Source organism: Apium graveolens, chromosome 7 (assembly GCF_009905375.1).
Source record: "Apium graveolens cultivar Ventura chromosome 7, ASM990537v1, whole genome shotgun sequence".
Lineage (NCBI taxonomy): Eukaryota > Viridiplantae > Streptophyta > Magnoliopsida > Apiales > Apiaceae > Apium > Apium graveolens.
This window is the reverse complement of record NC_133653.1, coordinates 100,813,555-100,826,667: the sequence shown is the minus strand read 5'-3', so window position 1 is coordinate 100,826,667 and position 13,113 is coordinate 100,813,555. Positions and strand designations below refer to the sequence as shown.

The window sequence follows — 13,113 nt, the reverse complement described above, 5'->3', positions numbered from 1 at the left end:
TATCCACTTCCAAAATTCCTGCTACACTACCCTTAGGGATTCTCTAAGTTGGGTTTTGGTATTCATTAGCAGCCATCAGCTCAATCAACTCATAAGCTTCATTGTAGATTTTAGCCCATAAGGTTCCACCTGATGCTGCATCAAGCATGGGTCTAGAAGTTGCACCCAACCCATTGTAAAAGCAGTTAATGATCATCCAGTCAGGCATCCCATGATGAGAACACTTCCTAAGCATCTCCTTGTAGCGATCCCAAGCTTCACACCAAGATTCTCCCGATTGCTGCGCAAATTGAGTAAGAGCATTCCTGATTGCAGCATTCTTTGACATAGGGAAGAATTTAGTGAGAAACTTCAGAGCAAGATCTTCCCAAGTTGTAATAGAGCCTGGTGGTAGAGAATGCAACCAACACTTAGCCTTATCCCTCAGAAAGAATGGGAAAAACCTCAGCTTTATAGCATCTTCAGTAACTTCATTGAACTTGAAAGTGTCGCAGAACTCGATAAAATCTTTGATGTGCATGTTGGGATCTTCTATAGGGAGAACCCCCAAACTGAAATGAATTCTGTATCATCTGAATCGTGTTCGATTTGATCTCAAAGGTGTTAGCAGCAATGGCTGGCCTGATAATGCTAGACTGAATATTATTGATTTTCGCCTTAGAATAGTCCATCAAAGCCTTCAAATTTGCAACTGGTTGATCACCCATTATGAATAGAACTTCTTCTTCTTCAAATTTCTCCTCAACAAAAACTTCTTCAACTACTTCCTCCGCTTTATCCAGTGTTCTCTTGCGAGATCGAGAACGCCTTAGCATACACGCTCTCTAGAGTACCTAAAAAAACGATAATCAAACAAGTAAAATATCCGAGTCTGTGAACTTTAGCGACCACTGATGACAAGCACATAAACTAATAATTAACATCAAGTCCCCAGCAGCGGCGCCAAAAACTTGTTAGGACGAAAACACACGCTAATATTCACGCAAGTATACGCGATCGCAAGTAATATAGAATTCTTTCTAGTTCGTTCCCACATAGACTGGTTTAGGTTAATTTCAATTAATGTACTTATGCAACGATGGTATGGTTATTATCCAGTGCTAAGACGATTAACAAGTTGAGATTGTTTATAACTAAGATAATAACTAACATGCAATTAACTAAGAAAATTGAGGGTTGCATTACTTATATGAGATAAAAATGAGTTTCTAACTTCATTACTACTTCATTTAAAGTCATTATTTTTAACCTTAGCATGCAATGGTGATGACAACTAATCAGATAACACGAAACTAGTAAATGCTAACTTTCGTTGTACGAATACCCTACTACCAGACATCCATAAAAGAGATAGAAGCTGAATATAAACTAATTATGTTGAGACCATATATGTCTATAGAATTTGACAACATAAAGGTTTAATGCGCAAGTTATCTATCGTGATTACGTAGGGCAAGTAAGATGGTTAAAATTACCTACGAATCATGCATAACAATTACATAAACCTATGCTAGCATGACAAGTTCTAAACCTCTAAATTCACTTTCACTTCAATAGATATTAACACGTTATCTTACAAGTTCGCGAAGCTCATAAGACGAATAAGCACAACCAATACTAGGAAATCATACAATCACCACACACTATATCAAAACAAATTAACTATTGACATCCATAAGTAAATCCGTTTGAATCCCACGATAACGATTAGTTCATAACCGAACTCATCATCACCGTGGGTTCCGGTGAAAGTATGGTATAATAAACTAAATCTTTATAAACTGAATAAATAATCAAAGTACGTAATTAAGAGTAATAGGTTCAACAAACAAGAAAACTAGCATCCAAGATTACAACTTAAATGAAGAATCACAAGAATAAACTAGATCCTCTTCGCCTTCGTTGTATTTGTGCTCCTAGGTCTTCTCGACGTCTTCTCCTTAGTCTTTGTTGTGAAAAACGTATTTTTGGAGTCTTTATATAGCAACCCAAAACAATCCAAAAGTCCAGTAGATCAAATTATAGTAGCAACAGGATTCTGAAATCCGGCCTGGCGCGGCCGTGCGCTATCCCAGCATGGGCGTGTTGTACTACTGACAAACCGGCGCGGGCGCGCGCTAACACAACGCGGGTGCGTTAAGCTTCTGGAGAAAATTTATTTTTCTGTTTTATTTGCTGGTTTTTGATGGCGATCAACAAACGAACATCCGAAGCACCTTCCCAACACCAATTTAACACCAAAAGAATGTTTAATCTCATCCTTCCTTCATCTATGCCTGAAATGTAAAACACTATAAAAACGTATCAAAAACACAAACAACTCGAGTACAAAATACCAATTCAAGTCACCAATTCAAGTCTTTATGATGCATTCTAAGTGGACATAAATGCCACTTAACAATTAGATTGTAATAAAAAGTTAGGAATTTAGACGTTAGGACTTCAAAAAACAACAGAGGTTCCATGTATATGATTACTTATAATAACCATATCAAACTGAACAATTTAAAATTTTAAGATTTGTTTCACAAATATTTGAATACAAATATATTTTTAATTAAATAATGCAATAAATAAACTATATTTTTTATGAAGAAGCATCGCATGTCTTGCCATTTTTCAAATAACATATTGATGAAAATTCTAAATTTTAATTTATAGTTGTAGTTTAATTTTTTCTAAAGATAATGAAAAAAGTAGGACTTTTAAATCACCTCTTTATAAATTCACCATCATTGAATAATATAACAAATCAAATCTTTTTTTTGAGTGAAACATTAATAAAGAAATCGATTTAGTATATTTTCATAGTTTTAATGGATCTGGTGACATCTCATGTCAAATTCCGAATATATTTAAATATTGAGTTAAGTCACATAAACAATAATGCACAACTAGTCGGTTAATAATTTTGATACATAATATTCAAATGACTTGATCATATAAAGACTTCAAAACATTAATTTTTATTAATATAAGATATTACAAAACTTCTCCTTATTGGTAAAATTTTCTCATCGAACTCGTAATTTAATTTAAATCTAGATAGTGACTTTGTATTAGCGGTGAGATCATGTAGACATATTTCGAGTATTTTTTGAAAAGTGAATCAAGTTCTTATTTCGAATTTGAAATAAACCGAAATATACTTACTATTTATGACTCTAAGCTATCTAATGTAGTACACATATATTATTTATATCAGTGTATTCATTTTAAACATATTAAAAAAATTATACGTACAATTTAACCTTTTTATTAAAAAATTAAAAATGTTTGAGACATACTTTTCAAAATAAAAATTGTTTAATAAATCAGGCAATGATCCGTTTCTGTACTATGCTTAATTTTATATTTCAAATTCAATTGTTTGAAACTAACTTTACAAATATTTTGGTAATTATTGTAAAGTTAAATAAATTGTCGTTATTTATGACACTTGCATATTATGTGGTGCAGTGGTAATAAGATGTATATGTCAATGTAAATACTTGGGTTCAATTCCTCTCTAACAACAATTTTTTTTATATAAATATTAAGTACATTGGTAAGTTAGTCATTTTACTCAGAATAAAAAATAACACTAATATTATCTCCTTATTCTCCTATTATATACAGAAGAGATTTCAGAATTCTTTTTTTCTTTCTTCGCTACTGGTAGAATCGCAAGCGAATAGAGCCGATTATCCCAAACAATCGAAACTGAGCCGAATTAGAACTGAGTTTCAACAAAATTGAGCTATCCACTAATAATTTGCATATATTATTTTAATCGACCAACTTTAATATAATTTATAGTTTTCTAAGTTACCTCGATTGTCAAGTACCGGTCTTTACTTTATAATGGTATACACACTATCACTCTGCACCATTTTTTTTAATTTGTATCATTTTGTTTTTCAAGTCAAATTTTAAAAATATATTCAATTTATTATTAAATTATTGAGAAATTCAAAACTTAAAACTTGTAGATTACTTTTTAAATTGTCGATGTCGAAATTTTATTATGTCTTGATGTTATACTTAAATTTCATTGTTTAAAATTACAAGTTATTTAATGTTATTTGTGAAAATATGAATAATAACAATATTTTATAGTTTTCTTACAAAGAAATTAAGCATTTAATTTAGAAATATGAACAAAATTTCTAAATTAATTAGATTATTAATAAATAACGAGAAAAATGTAATGATAAAGATTTTAATTGATTATTTGTAATATATATATACACATACATACACACTTTTTCCGAGACGAGTCGAGTTAACCGAGTTTGAGTTGAATTCAAACTATTTTCAAACTCAACAAGACGAGTTCGAGCCGAACAGAAAAAACCTCGGCTCGGCTCGTTTACTCATTCGAACTAATTTTTATATTCAAGATCAGCTCGGGTAAGTAAACAAATCAAAACAAGTTCAACTCAAACGAGTCGATTTCGAGTTTTTTCAAATAAATTGTATTTTTGAAAAGATAATAAATTTATGTATTTTTTAAAAATATAACCGTATTTTTTGCAAAAATCTTTTTGAACAAGCATTTTTCAAAAATTCCGATAAAATAATTATACCGAGTTAACGAGGCAGAAATAAAAAAAACAAAAATAGCACCGGTTAATGTATTTGAATTTGGTTAAAGTGGATAACGTTTCTCACCTTGTTGAGCTAAAAGTAACACTATTATCACTCTCCCATTCTTGAAAATGAAAACCCAACGTTCTCCATAATTCTTGCTAAACCCCCTACACAAATTACACACACATTCATATCTATACACACAAACATGGGTTCTTCAGTTCTTGTTCAACAATGTTTAATTTCAAGCCTCCAACTCAATCTTTATCATCACAAATTCACTAAACAAAATTACCCACCATCAAGAACTGTACGGACCCATGAAAACAAGCATAAAAATGGAGTTACTAGAGCTTCTTCTTCTTCTTCTTCTTCTTCTTCTTCTTCATCTTCACTTGAAACTACAATCCCATCTTCTTCTTATTCTTCTGCTTCATTTCCTCTGCTTAAACCCTCTGATGAACCCCAAGATTCTCCTGCTTCTCAGGTAACTTTATAATCAATAAAATTGTGTCTTGGGTTGTTTTTTGATTGATTAGTGTGTGTTTTTGTCATTTTGGGGGTTTTTTTGTTTAGTTTGGTGGGTTGTGGTTGAAATTGAATACCCTTTTGATTAATGATTTAAGTTTTTTGTTTTGGTTTACAAATTGTTAGTTTGTTTGTTTGCCACTTTATAGTGTTGAAGGTATAGTGAGTAAATAAATGTTGGTAATGAAGATGATATGGTATTAAGAATTATAACTGGAGATGAACTAAATTTTGGAACTTTGGTAATTTGAAGCTTCTCTTTATTGTTTTAGCTTTACTTGTACCTTGCTTGGCCTTGAACCTGGATTTTACATTATTAAAGTCGAAGGATTTTAAGTATACTAATTGCTTGATTTGTGGTAACTATTATATGCGAAGGTTTTCATGTCCCTGGGCATTATTTTACTTGTTACAATTTCAAAACTATCAAAAGGTGAAAAACAAATTAATAAATTGTAACAAAAATTCAGGGATGTAGAATGCATTAACTCTGCTGGTGATATACACATTCATTATCCTGTGGGATTCCAAATCATTCTAATTTTCTATCTCCCCCCAGCACACGCACATCCGTAAAATTCTTCTTTTTCCATCTCAATCTGATTAACAATCCAAACACGCCATTATGATTTGTATGCTGCAACAAAAGTTAAGATATTTGACAATAAGGGTGAGCTAATTAGCACAGTTCTCAGTCCAGCTAAGGAAGTTCGGAAAATGCCAACCAAAATGATTGCATTTTTAGAATTTCTTGATTTAAGTTAACTAGATTATGTGAAGTTATTTGTTTTTTTTTTTAACATGGAATTGGATCTATATATGGTGAATTAGGTATAATCTGTTTTCTCGCCTATGTTAGTAGTCTCCAGCTCATTCTATAATTCTTGTCCTTGCTTTAAATTTTATCCCGCTTAATATTGAGAAATTTAATTTCTGAACAGTTGGAATTGGCAGATCCCGACTTCTATAGGATAGGATATGTTCGAAATGTTAGAGCATATGGAGTCGAATTTAGGGAGGGCCCTGATGGATTTGGAGTCTATGCTTCTAAAGATGTTGAGCCTCTTCGCCGAGCTAGAGTGAGTTTCTTTCTTATTTTAGACCGATCTGCTACGCATTATCATTATTAGTGTATGATTTTTATATATTAACTAATACAAATGACCTAATGGTTATTACATTAGTTCTCATAGCTACTTAGACAGTTTGACTACATTATTACTTTTTAACATTGTTAGAAGTGTAGGTGATTATGGAAATTCCCTTGGAAGTGATGTTAACCATTAGCCAAAAGCTCCCATGGATGTTTTTCCCCGATATCATACCCGTGGGTCATCCAATATTTGACATTATCAACTCTACCAATCCAGAGGTAGTTTTGCTATCCTTTTTTCATTGAATATGACTAGTTTAAATTAATTTAGTGTGTGCTCCATCAATGTTGTTTTCATTATGCTTGTTGTTCCCATTTGCTGCCTAATCTTTCTTTCTTTGAAAAAATGCAGACAGAATGGGACCTGAGGTTAGCATGTCTTCTTCTGTATGCATTTGATCGAGATGATAACTTTTGGCAGCTTTATGGTGACTTTCTTCCTAGCGTCGAGGAGACTACTAGCTTGCTTCTTGCGAAAGAGGTTTGTGAGTGTCAAATATGCAATCGTTGAGTGCATTAGTTGATCCCTGTTTAAATCGTTAATTAATATATCTAGTCAATTACATCACTGTAAACGATTCTTATATAGTTAACAATATAAACCTTCTCAAGAACATATGATGCATTCAATTGCTGTTGTTAGACCAAGATATTATATGTAATTTTAATACCTTGATATGAAACGGCAAACACTCTGGTGAGAACCAAAGGTTTCGCAGAATAAAATTTGCAAAACCATTTATAATAAAAGTGAGAATTTCTGGTTTTCAGGGTCCTCACGTGAATATTATAAATGTAGTATATTTCTTTCTAGGGAGGTAATTAGTAACTGATTATCAGTAATACCTGCTAAAAAAGATTTGATGTCAAACAATTACAGCAAATGTAGAGACGTGTAGGTTATCTGAAAGAATCATATATTCTCATTACTTGAAACCCTAAAGAATTAATTAGAATTGTATTCTAAAGAGTTGCATATGTTTGGTTTTAGTATCTTCAAAACTCTCTAGGTAATATGTGCTGATCTGCCTGTTCATGCAAAGAAGAAAGTTCCTGATCTAATGACCTGGCCTTTCTATATTAACTTAAGTGCACGTGATTTTAAAAGTTATTTATGATACATAGTTATATATTTAACCCACAAGTTGCTGAGAACATTCTGCCTTTTTTTGCATATGTGATAGGAGGACCTATCAGAGCTTCAAGATCACAATCTTGCTTCAGCTATGAGAGAGCAGCAAAAGAGAGCATTAGAATTTTGGGAAAAGAATTGGGTATCGAGCTATCATTGACCTGTATATTCTTTTAGCAGCTAGCCATATATTTTTATGTCCTTGCACTTTTAGTTCTTGTTTTATTTAATTACAGAAAAAACATTTATAATTTATAACATATATACATTTTCAGCATTCTGGTGTGCCCCTTAAGATCAGGCGCCTGGCACCTGATTCTGAGAGATTTATCTGGGCAGTGAGTATGGCCCAGTCTCGATGCATTAACCTTCAAGTAAGAATAGGCGCACTAGTTCAACATGCAAATATGTTCATTCCTTATGCCGGTGAGGTTCTTTCAGTGTAACTATCGATTTTTGCCCTTGCACTTTTCTCTTTTAAAATTAAAATTCTTGAATGTCTTTCGTATGAAATTAAGATTATTCATGTATGTTGTGAACAACTATAACATTCAACTCTTACTGAGGAAAGATAAATAAAAATGCTGTAATTTGGATAAGTTGATCTTTATCCTTGTACAAAGTCAAATTTCCGTCCATGTCAAATCTTATATGCACATTCTATGAAATAGGTGAACCTCTATATAATAGTCATTTGGCTTCATGGACCTCCACCATGCATTTAGTGTAGGGAAACTTCTATAATATACGACATATGGTTCTGTCATGCGGCTAATTTCTGATAGGTTGAAGTCTTGAAGATTGTCCCTATTCATAACTGGAGCTATGTAAAAGAGTTTCTCCGCATGTTCTTAGAGATTTTAAAGAGTTAAGTCTTGTCCAAGTCTGATTTCCGAAGATCATGCTGGCTGGTAGTACGTGTTTAACATTTAATTTACAAACTGTTCACGTGAAATTATTAAGGAAACCTGGCAACAGTGCAGGAGAAAGTTTTAGAGGTGACTGGTTCTCCTTATCCTCGATTAAGTAGCATTTGGGAATAAATAATATATTTTGTAGGATTTTGACGAAGGACGTATGAGAGTATATATTAGTCTTTATTTATCAAATACGTATGTCAGGTAAGTCCTGGAGCTAAATAACATTCTTTAAAATTTGAATAAATGAATAACATACTTTGAAATTTGACTAATTGGTTGGCCTAGGTATAATGAAATAAGGCCTTATATCCTGGTGAGCCGCATGCAAATTTAACAATAAAAAATTAAAAGTATATATAATTTAGTGCTAATTGTAGTATGAAATTTAAAGATTTTATTTTTGGTGCAGACTCAGTTAAGTTATCCCGTTCTTACTTGTGTAGATTATTTTGTATATTTTCTATCATGTACTTATCAGTTTCTAACCCTAGTTCCTTTACAATTTTAATATTTTATGAGACCAACTTTTTTGTAGACATGCTGAACCACTCCTTCCAGCCAAATTGCTTTTTCCATTGGCGTTTCAAGGACCGCATGCTTGAGGTGATGATAAATGCAGGACAACGGATTAGAAAAGGAGATGAGGTACACTTAATGTGCTCTTCATAGTATGATTTTTTTTATTGCATGCTCCCGCGTAGTAAAGTCCCACTTTACATCAAGTTAAAAAACTTTTAAGTAATTACTATGCTATGAACCCAGCAAGTAAATGAGACTTCTTCATTATTTACTCATCACATAAATGGTTGAGGTGGATATACTTTACTTGCCGAGAGGAGTGTAAGTTGGTTCTACAACTATAAACTGTTGGTTGACTTTTTGACAAGAAGATCCTTGATATTTACATTTTTATCAACTAAGCTCTCGACTCTGTTTAATCAGAAGTATACTAACAAATATAGATGCATTTTACAAGGTAATGGATTAAGAATTCGTGCAAGGGTTTTTATTAGAGTTTATCTGAAACATCAAGCTTTTGATGGTTTTGTCCATATGAATTTGAACCAATAAGTGGAGATTTTATGTGGAAAGAAGCATTTTAAAGGTTTGTTTAAAAATTATATCAAAGTAAAATGTTGATTTGGTGGTTAAGTTATGTAGGCCATCTCAAGTGAAGATACTTACAATTTTAGTCAGGAAGCAGTGAAGCACATAGTTGAGTTGTGAAAGAGATTTTAGGTCTTGTGTTTAGGCAATTTTGTGCTGAAACGGTACAGTAAATGCTGGCGCAGATCTAGAGGCGAGAGCCTTTCAATTATTATTAGACAACTCAATCTGTTAAATATGTCAAAAAGGAATGACTATCCTTAATGAGCTCTCTTTTCTTTCATCTAGTGCCACCATTGCCCTCTGGAGACTTTTTACTAATGCTTTATTAGTTAAATGTAATTGCAAAGTTTTCGAGGCCTATTTTACCATGTACCTGAGATATAATTACAACAATATGTACGTGCCAGAAATTGAGGTAAAACTGTAGGAGCACTAAATTTATTGTTCTATTTGGAAAATCACAGATTAGTTATTGTCTAAACTATTCTATGTTAAAATAACCACCAACAGCGATGGCCTCTATTCCTAAACAAGTGTAAGACTGTAAATGAATTCCCATGTTTATGAATGACTATATATATGCAGACATGCAGAAACCAAAGTGAAAAACTGCAAGAGATATTGCTAGTTTCTAGTATATTCTTATAAAGCATAATGATAATTGAAAGACATGTTTTGAGTACTGAGAGAGCAAAACGGTTCTCAATCCACAGAAGGGAAAGAGAAGGCAAAAGAGGATTTCTAAATTGGTTTATGTTTTCTTTCCCATTCTCTACACGCTAATATCTAATTGAATCTGGTTATCTACATTAGAATGGCTTGGCATGTGTTGAATTGTGTTACTGATGGGTTCATATTTTTTGTACAGATGACAATTAATTACATGAGCAGACAGAATGATACTCTTATGCAAAGATATGGATTTTCATCACCTGTGGTAAATTCCAACACATCTGCTTCTGCTATCATATTGTACATTGTGATGTAGTCACTGACTAAATACAACATTATTTTTAGGTCAGAGTGAATGAGTTGCTTTTATATATTAATTGTTGATTTTACCATTTTGTGGTACTTAAGGCAGTAAACACAAAAGGCAGTAAACATGGTATTTATTTTGGAGTCTGTATTATAGATTAAAGATAAAAATGTGAAATATTGGTTCTGATGCAAGGTAGATAATGTTGAACAGAAGCCAATTTGTTCTATAAGCCGGAAGGTAAAATAATAAGGATCGTGAAATATTTGCAAATGTAACCAATCCTTATGATATTTCATGTACCAATCAAATGTAAAATTACAAACATTACACTTATTAGGCACCTGGTTTCCTAATGTTTAGCTGTTACTTCGATTTTATCTATCCTGTTATCTATATCTTCAGTTCTGCACAATGCACATATTAGCCACCCCTGTTTATATTGAACTTTCCAGCTTGAAAACTCCTTTGTACTATAAAGGAATTTTTAGTTAATGTTTTTACAACGAGTTTCCTGGACATTGCAGAATCCTTGGGATGTCATTCCATTTTCAGGCAATGCACGAATCCATTTAGATTCCTTTTTGTCAGTCTTCAACATATCCGGTCTTCCTCAAGAATATTATCATAACCGTATGGCTTACATTATTTTTGAAAGCATTGTTTATCATAACTTTCATCAGTAACTCGGGTAGTAAGACATTTAAAATTGCTTTCAGCAGGTCGGCTATCAAAAGATGGAGATAGTTTTGTTGACGGGGCAGTCATAGCAGCTGCAAGGACATTGCCTACTTGGTCAGATGGTGATATTCCTCCTCTTCCAAGTGCTGAAAGAAATGCTGTGAAGGAGCTACAAGACGAATGTCAACAGATGCTTGCGGAGTTTCCCACAACTTCTGTGCAAGACCAGGAAATTATAGGTAACTTGGCAATACAAACTCCTTGCATAATTGCATAATAATTTTTTCTAAAAATGCATTAGTAGGTATGCCATATCACTGGCTCATCATTTTCTTGTTGCACTCACCAAAAATAAAATTCAACAACATAAATGACTGCTTTTGCAGTTTGACAAGCGAGAAGAATTAAAGAACTGTTTATTAATTCTTCAAAACATGACCATTGTGATAAAAAAACTAAATATCAGTTTACATATTACTGGATTGTATCCTTCTTTACCATTCCCTACCCATTATTCTCGTGTTAAAGGCTCTGGCATATTCTTCTATTTGTGGTCTGTGGATTCTATTTTTCATTATTATTCTCGTCTTAAGGGCTTGGGTATATTCTTATAAATCGCTCCTGCTCCAGGTTGGCAGTAATTATATTTTATACTTTCAACATACAAAATAAACGAAATAACTGGCCTAATATGATCATTTAAAGATAACGAGGATCTTCATTCTGCTGATACTCTATTTGTCTGTAATATGACTGCTAACAGACTCAATGCTGGAAACTAGAAAAACGCTTGAAGTCGCTGTCAAGTATGTTATTCTCACACTATATTTTTGTGCCTGTTTCACTGTCAACAACCTATTTACGTATTAAAAGTTGTGCATATTTCAGGTATAGATTGCACAAGAAATTACTTATAGAAAAGGTCATCCAGGCACTAGATATTTATCAAGAACGGATATTGTTTTAGAGCGGATAAACTTTTGTTTGTCATCCAAGTTTGCGTACAGTTCGCAATAATATATTTGAACAGAGATTTGAAGCACGTTCAAATGTACAAATCAGCGCTTTTCATCCCTTACAGCTACTGGTAACATCTTATTGTGTACAAGCTCGTTGCCGGTTGCAATGATTGGGGGTCCTGGTAATAATATACAGGTCCGAGTAGATCCATCCACAGCTTGATGCAGTTTGTAAAGGCTAAGAGATGTTCAGAAATGGGTTTTAGAAATTTTGTATACCCCCTAACTTACAAAGTTGATAGGGTTCTATGGGAAGTTTTGTGCTAAATGATCTGTTGTGTAAAAACTTCCTTCCCTGTAGTCAATTTTGAGCTTTGTTTACCAGTAAGGCGATGCTAGGATAACATTTCAAGTCCTTTTTGTTTATGGAGAGAGTTGTGGTCTCCAGGTACTTGACTTCATTCTTTGGTTGTGGGTTGGGATTAAATTTAAGAAAAGTAGTAATCCTTTTTTTTACTGAACCACATTTTATTGCATAAAATGTTATTTTTATTAATTAGTTGGTTTACATAATGAATTTTGTTACTCTATGCAAACATAAATACAGTAAAACTTCGATAAATTAATACTTTTGGGATTATGAAAAATTATTAATTAATCGAAATATTAATATATCGATAAATTAATAATTTATTAATTTATCGATATATTAATATTTATAATATATCGAGATATATTATTTAAAATTTTATAACGTATACAATTCTCAGAATAATAATTTATTTTCATCTATTGAATGCTTAAAATAATATTAAGAAATATTTATGAATTTAAGTAAATTGAAATAATTCACTTATTTAGATTACTTAATGTCCTAAAGTTCTCAAAATGGTTCAACCTATCTTTTGTAGACCATCCTTAGTCCATGAACATAGTACCAGAGTTCCATAATGCATTAATAAAGATTCAAGATGAAGAAAGGCGACATCAATTTTAAAAAGATACAGGTTACAATTGAGACTTACTATAAAGCTGTATATTAGAAATTTATAATTTTGATGTAATATGTAATTATTAAT

General features: G+C 32.3%; 1 protein-coding gene and 1 non-coding gene across 3 annotated transcripts; both read left to right on the top strand.

Annotated features, from left to right (window-relative positions):
• Nucleotides 1–206: 206 nt before the first annotated feature.
• Nucleotides 207–313, top strand: LOC141675449 (small nucleolar RNA R71). The gene has a single exon (XR_012556102.1). It is a non-coding gene; the product is annotated as a small nucleolar RNA R71 (small nucleolar RNA).
• Nucleotides 314–4,656: 4,343 nt separating this feature from the next.
• LOC141675111 (protein PLASTID TRANSCRIPTIONALLY ACTIVE 14) lies at nucleotides 4,657–12,573 on the top strand. 2 transcript variants are annotated; one of them, XM_074481832.1, is made up of 12 exons: nucleotides 4,657–5,059; nucleotides 6,042–6,179; nucleotides 6,347–6,472; nucleotides 6,606–6,734; nucleotides 7,438–7,527; nucleotides 7,661–7,811; nucleotides 8,841–8,950; nucleotides 10,284–10,352; nucleotides 10,922–11,027; nucleotides 11,117–11,314; nucleotides 11,839–11,881; nucleotides 11,964–12,573. In XM_074481832.1, exons 1-12 carry the CDS (start codon nucleotides 4,781–4,783, stop codon nucleotides 12,040–12,042), a joined length of 1,518 nt encoding a protein of 505 aa, XP_074337933.1. In that variant the 5' UTR covers nucleotides 4,657–4,780; the 3' UTR covers nucleotides 12,043–12,573. The 2 variants fall into 2 exon arrangements, with proteins under 2 accessions (XP_074337933.1, XP_074337932.1); XM_074481831.1 differs by having other exon boundaries at nucleotides 11,114–11,314.
• The last annotated feature ends 540 nt before the right edge of the window (nucleotides 12,574–13,113 follow it).

Coding starts and splice junctions, on each gene's coding strand:
- LOC141675111 (XM_074481831.1), top strand. CDS start 4,781: ATGGGTTCTTCAGTTCTTGTTCAACAATGTTTAATTTCAAGCCTCCAA. Junction 7,528..7,660: donor AATTTTGGGAAAAGAATTGG/GTATCGAGCTAT, acceptor ATACATTTTCAG/CATTCTGGTGTGCCCCTTAA. Junction 8,951..10,283: donor GGATTAGAAAAGGAGATGAG/GTACACTTAATG, acceptor TTTTTTGTACAG/ATGACAATTAATTACATGAG.